This window comes from Zootoca vivipara, chromosome 12, assembly GCF_965207765.1.
Source record: "Zootoca vivipara chromosome 12, rZooViv2.hap1.1, whole genome shotgun sequence".
NCBI lineage: Eukaryota > Metazoa > Chordata > Lepidosauria > Squamata > Lacertidae > Zootoca > Zootoca vivipara.
This window is the reverse complement of record NC_142595.1, coordinates 46,919,705-46,927,443: the sequence shown is the minus strand read 5'-3', so window position 1 is coordinate 46,927,443 and position 7,739 is coordinate 46,919,705. Positions and strand designations below refer to the sequence as shown.

The 7,739-nt window shown below is 42.3% G+C and overlaps 1 protein-coding gene across 1 annotated transcript; it reads left to right on the top strand.

The window, feature by feature from the left end:
* Positions 1–2,920: 2,920 nt before the first annotated feature.
* LOC118078101 (vomeronasal type-2 receptor 26-like) lies at positions 2,921–7,505 on the top strand. The gene is made up of 3 exons (XM_060281384.2): positions 2,921–3,151; positions 5,292–5,418; positions 6,604–7,505. The coding sequence occupies exons 1-3, from the start codon at positions 2,921–2,923 to the stop codon at positions 7,503–7,505; spliced, it is 1,260 nt and encodes a 419-aa protein (XP_060137367.2).
* Positions 7,506–7,739: the final 234 nt, after the last annotated feature.

Genomic DNA, 7,739 nt, shown 5'->3' with positions numbered 1-7,739 from the left:
CATTGACGAATGTGTTCAATTCATATTCTCCAAGTTTCGCCTCTTTTGAGTCTTAATATTAGTTTTCCCAAATCTGCACATCAATCTGATTTTTTTGATTAGTCCACATGAAAATTAACCAGCATCCGCAGCAGAATTTCTGATACCTTTTGTACGAAAAAGAAAATATTGAATACGATACACAATTTGGCAGGAAGCCTGAAATGAAAACAATGTTTCGTTGTTTTCTGCTTTCTGGGAAAGCTCAAAGGACAAACAAGTGGTGTTTCAAAACTATGCCTCAGGTTTCCTGAATTATATTTGAGCTGAAGAGGGAGGTTTAAATCACCCCAGAAACCTGACAATAAAATAATACAATTTTATTACAATCTAAATGAGTTGGAGGAAGAAATGACGACTTTTGTTGCATGCACATTTAATGCATTGTAGAGTTCTCCTCTGAAATTATACATGCACTCTCCATTTCAGTTTGGTGACAAAGTTCTATCAGCATGTCCTGGCCTTGGCATTTGCTGTGAAAGAGATAAATGAGAATCCCAGGATCTTGCCTAATGTCACACTTGGGTTCCATATCTATGACAGCTACAACAATGCAAAGATGACCTACCATAGCACTCTTGAACTCCTCTTCAAATCCTCTAAGTTTGTCCCCAACTACAAATGTGACAGCCAAAAAAATCTCCTAAGCATCATTGGAGGATATGGCTCTGATACCTCTTTCCAAATGGCTGAGATCATAGGCCACTACAAGATTCCACAGGTAAGGTCTACCGATGCGGGTTTGGGATTTTGAGACACCCCCCCCCCCGTGAAATTTTACTCTTGCTATTCTAGGAGTAAGTCTGTGTTTCAAAAAATGTAAGGGATATGGCAGACCTTGAACATGGGTTTAAACCCTGCAAGCTGCACCATGTGGAAATGGCAATTCAAACAGTTGAAGTGAATCAGAGTTATAGGCAGGTGCTTGTGCTTGTAGACCTGCCAAGAAAACCTAATCCCATTAAGTGCTTGTAACTTCAATATAGGATTGCTCCTTAATAATAATATGAAAAAAGAATGATGGGTGAGAACTCACAGAAAGTGTATAATATTACCCTAACATGGATTCAACTCTCATGAGATCAACTGATTGCTTCAATGAGTATTTGTTGTATCAAAAGACCTATATACACAAAAAATAATCTAAAACTAGTTCTACAGTATTTCTTAATTTCTTCCAGCTCATCTATGGCTCATTTCCTCCAGAGAAAGATCTCTCAAGTCTTACCCGTTCCTTTTACTGCATGGTTCCCAACTCAGCTCTTCAGTACACCGGGATTATCAGACTTCTTAAACATTTTGGATGGACGTGGGTTGGGCTCTTTGCAGACGATGGAAACAGTGGAGAATCTTTCTTGCATGACATAGAGACCTTGCTTAGACAGAATGGAATTTGTGCAGCTTTCACAGAGAGAATCCCACAAGAACCTCATTCAGATAGTATTGATGAAATGTATGAGACGTACTTGAGATTGTATGCACCGTTCACAGATAATACAGTCAGTACATTTATAATGTATGGAGAATCTGTGGTAATCGCATGGCTGAGAACTGTTATATTTATGCGAGATCCTGCAGATCAGGGACTTAGATCAATTAGAAAAGTGTGGATTATGACATCTGAGATTGATTTCATATTATTTGACTTTCAAAGGGGTTGGGACCTTCAGCATTTTGATGGTGCCATTTGCTTCACAATTCACTCAAATGATCCTCTGGGGTTCAAGGAATATCTTCAGAGTAGAAAACCTTATTGTAACTTGAGAGATGGATTTCTCATGGACTTCTGGGAGAAAGCATTTGACTGTAAACTTCAAAAATCCCATGTCTCAATAGAAGGCAGTGAAACCTGCACTGGGGAAGAGACTCTGGAGAGCCTTCCTGGGCCTCAGTTCGAAATGCGGATGACTGCCCACAGCTACAGCATCTATAATGCTGTCTATGTTGTGGCCCATGCTCTTCACGTCATGTACTCATATCGATCCAACTATAGATCAATTATGAGCAGAGAAAGGTTTGAACTTCTAGAAGTGCAGCCTTGGCAGGTAATGTGTGTGAACTGCATTCTTTCTGTTAGTTTGTTTCAATCCATCCATCGGTAACCACTATTAAGCATCTATTAATAATGACTGTTAAGCATCTTATTTGATGATGGTTTGTGGGTTCTTCATTTCTCCTGCTGTTGAGACTGAAAAGAATCTTACCTGCTACTGTCTCATGAATTTTCCACTTGCCATAATGTAATATCCCACTTTTTATATTCTGCATTTCTTAGATGATACTATCTAAACCAGGCACGTCCAACAGGTAGATCCTGATCTACCAGTAGATCACTGGGTGTCTGTGGTAGATCACTGCTAGATCACTGGCACCCCCCCAAAAAGCTAACCCAAAATTTCCCTCCTCCCTAAAAAAAGCTGAACAACTATGACCTGAAGTCCTAAACAAAAATGGGCCTTCCTCCCTCCTAAAAGAAGCTCAACAAGTTTGACCTAAACCCCCCAAAACAGGGCTTCCCTTCCTTAAAAAAACTCAACAGCTTTGACCTGAACCCCCCCAAAGGGGGTAGATCACTCCCAGTTTTTAACTCTATGAGTAGATCACAGTCTCTTGGGAGTTGGCCACCCCTGATCTAAACAATATCAGGTAGGAATGGTTGTTCTTGGTTTATTATTTCTTTCTATTCCACATAATTTAGGGTTGGTCAACTTTTCAGTGAGCTGAAAGAGGAGTGTATTTTTGTGAATACTTCATCGTTTTTTTTACTGGTGGAGAAATACAGAAGTTTATTCAGTCCTTTGCATATCCAATAACATATATCTCCTGCAAAACAAGCTCCATTACTTTCTGGTCTCCTTGTACGTTCTTCTCTTTCCACTAGATGCACTCATATCTTCAAGACATTTCCTTTAATAACTCAGCTGGAGAGACGGTGTTCTTTAATGAAAAAGGGGAAAGGAGCGGTGGATTTGACATAATGAACATGATCATGTTTCCAAACAATTCTTTCCTTCGCGTGAAAGTTGGAAGGGTAGAGGATCCTAGAGCTCTGGAAGAAAATGGATTCATGATCAATGAAGATCTAATTGTTTGGCACAGGAGCTTTAACAAGGTGTGGCATCTAGACTTTCTTGGGGATGGAGAGTGAGGGAAGTGGCTTCACAACTGGATGTGTCAATTGGATTCCAAGCACTCTCTTTCATAGAATCATAGAATCATAGAATCATAGAATCATAGAGTTGGAAGAGACCACAAGGGCCATCCAGTCCAACCCCCTGCCAAGCAGGAAACACCATCAAAGCATTCCTGACAGATGGCTGTCAAGCCTCTGCTTAAAGACCTCCAAAGAAGGAGACTCCACCACACTCCTTGGCAGCAAATTCCACTGCCGAACAGCTCTTACTGTCAGGAAGTTCTTCCTAATGTTTAGGTGGAATTTTCTTTCTTGTAGTTTGAATCCGTTGCTCCGTGTCCGCTTCTCTGGAGCAGCAGAAAACAACCTTTCTCCCTCCTTTATATGACATCCTTTTATATATTTGAACATGGTTATCATATCACCCCTTAACCTTCTCTTCTCCAGGCTAAACATACCCAGCTCCCTAAGCCGTTCCTCATAAGGCATCGTTTCCAGGCCTTTGACCATTTTGGTTGCCCTCTTCTGGACACGTTCCAGCTTATCAGTATCCTTCTTGAACTGTGGTGCCCAGAACTGGACACAATACTCCAGGTGAGGTCTGACCAGAGCAGAATACAGTGGTACTATTACTTCCCTTGATCTAGATGCTATACTCCTATTGATGCAGCCCAGAATTGCACTGGCTTTTTTAGCTGCTGCATCACACTGCTGACTCATGTCAAGTTTGTGGTCAACCAACACTCCTAGATCCTTTTCACATGTACTGCTCTCAAGCCAGGTGTCTCCCATCCTGTATCTGTGCCTTTCATTTTTTTTGCCCAAGTGTAGTACTTTACATTTCTCCTTGTTAAAATTCATCTTGTTTGCTTTGGCCCAGTTGTCTAATCTGTTAAGGTCATTCTGAAGTGTGATCCTGTCCTCTGGGGTGTTAGCCACCCCTCCCAACTTGGTGTCATCTGCAAACTTGCTCAGGATTCCCTCAAGCCCATCATCCAAGTCATTGATAAAGATGTTGAACAAGACTGGGCCCAAGACAGAACCCTGTGGCACCCCACTAGTCACTACTCTCCAGGATGAGGAGGAGCCATTGATGAGCACCCTTTGGGTTCGGTCAGTAATCCAGCTACAAATCCACTGAATGGTAGCATTGTCTAGCCCACATTTTACCAGCTTCTTTACAAGAATATCATGGGGCACCTTGTCAAAGGCCTTGCTGAAATCAAGATAGGCTACATCCACAGCGTTCCCTTCATCTACCAGGCTTGTAATTCTGTCAAAAAATGAGATCAGATTAGTCTGACATGACTTATTTTTCAGGAACCCATGCTGACTTTTAGTGATCACAGAGTTTCTTTCTAGGTGCTCACAGACTGTTTGCTTAATGATCTGCTCTAGAATCTTTCCTGGTATTGATGTCAGGCTGACTGGGCGGTAATTGTTTGGGTCCTCTCTTTTCCCCTTTTTGAAAATAGGGACAACATTTGCCCTCCTCCAGTCTGCTGGAACTTCGCCTGTTCTCCAGGAATTTTCAAAGATTATTGCCAGTGGTTCTGAAATCACCTCTGCCAGTTCTTTTAATTCTCTTTCATTGCTTAGTTGTGCTGCATGTCTATGAAACAGCCTGTGCTTTGAATGCAATAGAACCAGATAGTTGCTCCTATGTGATGTGGACAACAGTGCTATAGAGGAACCAATGGTGTGGCTGGGTAGAAAGCATCATCCAACTGGCAGACTAAGGTGCACGCGTGGGGAGTGACCCGCCCCGGGTGCCATCCCAGAGGGTGACATTGTGGCCGCCCCGCCCCCTCCGGGACACTCACCGCTCGCCACGCATCCCCAGGATGCTCGCCGCACACCGCGCATGCCCCGGGACATGCGCCACTTGCCGCACACCCCCAACGTGCTACATGCCCCCTAGGACCTGCGCAAGCCTCGCCCCCGGATGTACGCCACTGCCGGTGCTGGAGCAGAAATCTTCGCCACTGCATCATTCCAGGCAAAAGTCACTGGGTTTATTGACTGGCCTTTCAAAAAAGAAAGAAGGGTGATTGGCCCTTGCATGATTGAAAAATAAAAATAAAAACAACTCCACAATTTCTTTTATCTCTAAGGGTAGTTGCTTCCCCTTTCTGTGTGCAACGAGCACTGCCACCTGGGATATCAGAAGAAAAGGAAGGAAAGAGAACAATTCTGCTGCTATGATTGTGTTCCATGTCCAGAAGGGAAAGTTTCAAACCAGACTGGTACGTTTTCCCGTTATATAGTTAATTCCTTATGAAGTCAAATAATTGTCAATTTACAAGTGTTAAATAAGAATGGTGTGTAAATAAGTTTCTGCCTCCCAGGCATACCTGCCAAGTTGCTGTCCTAGAAATAAGGGACCAGGCCAGAAGTAGCAGACCGGAAGTAGCGCTGCCGCCATTTTGGAACTGGGTGGAGCATGCTCAGAAGTGACTTTTGATGCTGCTTTGCCCAGTTCCAAAATGGCCACCGTGCCAGAAGTCGCACTGCAGCCATTTTGGAACTGGGCAGAGCAGCATCAAAAGTCACTTTTGACCATGCTCCGCCCAGTTCCAAAATGGCCGCCGCACCAGAATAAACTGGGGAAAAACAAAAAATTCTGTTTTTTTCAGCTAGGAACAGCTGGAAAATGGGGATTTCCCAGGGAATACGGGAGACTTGGCAGCTATATCCCAGGATTGCTCAACAAGCTGCAGTCGAATGTGTCCTAATAAGGGAGTGACCTCCATTGCACCCAGTATGATTTAATTACCCAAGATAAACTAAGCAACTACAAGCAAAAGAACAATTGAATAGTTGTTGAGTGGCATTGTTATACGACCATCAGCTCATTTGAAATTTGCAATAATTTGAGTAATTTTAATCAAAAAACTAAGGATATCTTCTTATACGCCACAGTTGCAGCAAGAATGTTAATTGCTGCAAACTGGAAATCTGGCAAACTCCCATCCATGCAGGAATGGATTCAGAAATTGATTGAATGCGCGGAATTAGATTGCCTGAAAAAATAAAGAATACACCAAAGCATGTATTCATATCAAAATGGGAAGTCTTAAAAATGTATTTAAAAATGAATATAGCAGTTTAAATTCTGTTGCAGCATTTGACTAATTTCAGTAGTAGCTTCGAGAACAATGTGAGACTCAAGATTAATATAGAAGCAGTTTAATAATGATAATAGTTTTTATCGGCAACCAATTTTCTACATCTGAATTAAGGAGTAGACGGGAAGTCATTTGTGTTTTGTATTGGGTTTGGAATGATTGTATTAACTTTCTGTATGGTACGGGTGTAAAGGGTGTATTTGTTATTTGTTCTTTTTGTTTCTGTAATAACTCAATTTTTTAAAAAATGAATTTTGCAAAAATTTGATCATCAAATTCTATCTCTTCCCATGTTTCATTCAGATCTTGACGACTGTTTCAGATGCCCAGAGGAAGAGCATGCAAGCAAAGACAGAAATGATTGCATCCCTAAGACAATAAACTTTCTATCTTACCAAGAGCTTTTAGGGATTAGTTCAGCCGTGATTGCTGTTTCCTTTTCCCTGATCTCAGCCTGGGTGTTGGGAACTTTTATTAAGCACAGAGACACTCCTATAGTCAAAGCCAACAACCAGGACCTCACGTACACGCTGCTCATCTCCCTCCTGCTCTGCTTCCTCTCTACATTGCTCTTTCTTGGAAGACCTAACACAGTGACCTGCCTCCTCCGACAACCAACTTTTGGCATTGTCTTCTCAATGGCTGTTTCTTGTGTGTTGGCCAAAACCATCACCGTGGTTGTAGCTTTCATGGCTACCAAACCAGGGTCCAAGCTGAGGAAGTGGGTGGGGAAAAAACTGAGCAACTCCATTGTCCTTTCCTGCACTGTTATCCAAGCAAGTCTTTGTACTGTATGGCTGACCACTGCTCCCTCATTCCCTGATTTAGACATGAACTCCGTAGCAGAGCAAATCATTGTGCAATGTAATGAAGGCTCCGTTTCAATGTTTTACTCCGTCCTGGGCTACTTGGGCCTCTTGGCTATTGCCAGCTTCATTGTGGCATTCTTAGCCCGCAAATTACCAGATACGTTTAATGAAGCCAAGTTCATTACATTCAGCATGTTGCTCTTTTGCAGTGTTTGGTTGTCCTTTGTTCCAACCTATCTGAGCACCAAAGGGAAGGATATGGTAGTGGTGGAGATCTTCTCCATCCTGTGCTCCAGTGCTGGGTTATTGGGCTGCATCTTTGCCCCTAAATGCTACATCATAATGCTGAGGCCTCAGATGAATAGCAGAGAGCAACTCATGAGGAGAAAGAATTGAAGGATTTTGTTGTATTTTTGTATGTGTAGAGTGCAAGTGGCTTAGGATGCAAGAGCCTACTGTAACAATTTAGGCAGATTTGTTTCTGGATTCAGTATTTCACCAAATCTGTTTCATAGCCATCCTCCAAATAATTTTGAACTTCCCATAGGTCTCCTCATATTTTGATTGATCCAGGGATACTGGGCTATGGAATGCAAGAATTTTTTGATTTGAACTGTTGGTCCTAAACAC

What these genes read in the sequence shown, in the direction of transcription:
- LOC118078101 (XM_060281384.2), top strand. Translation starts at nt 2,921, where the DNA reads ATGCACTCATATCTTCAAGACATTTCCTTTAATAACTCAGCTGGAGAG. An exon ending in GGCACAGGAGCTTTAACAAG is followed by an intron (nt 3,152 to 5,291) that starts GTGTGGCATCTA and finishes CTCTAAGGGTAG; the next exon opens with TTGCTTCCCCTTTCTGTGTG. An exon ending in GAAAGTTTCAAACCAGACTG is followed by an intron (nt 5,419 to 6,603) that starts GTACGTTTTCCC and finishes TGTTTCATTCAG; the next exon opens with ATCTTGACGACTGTTTCAGA.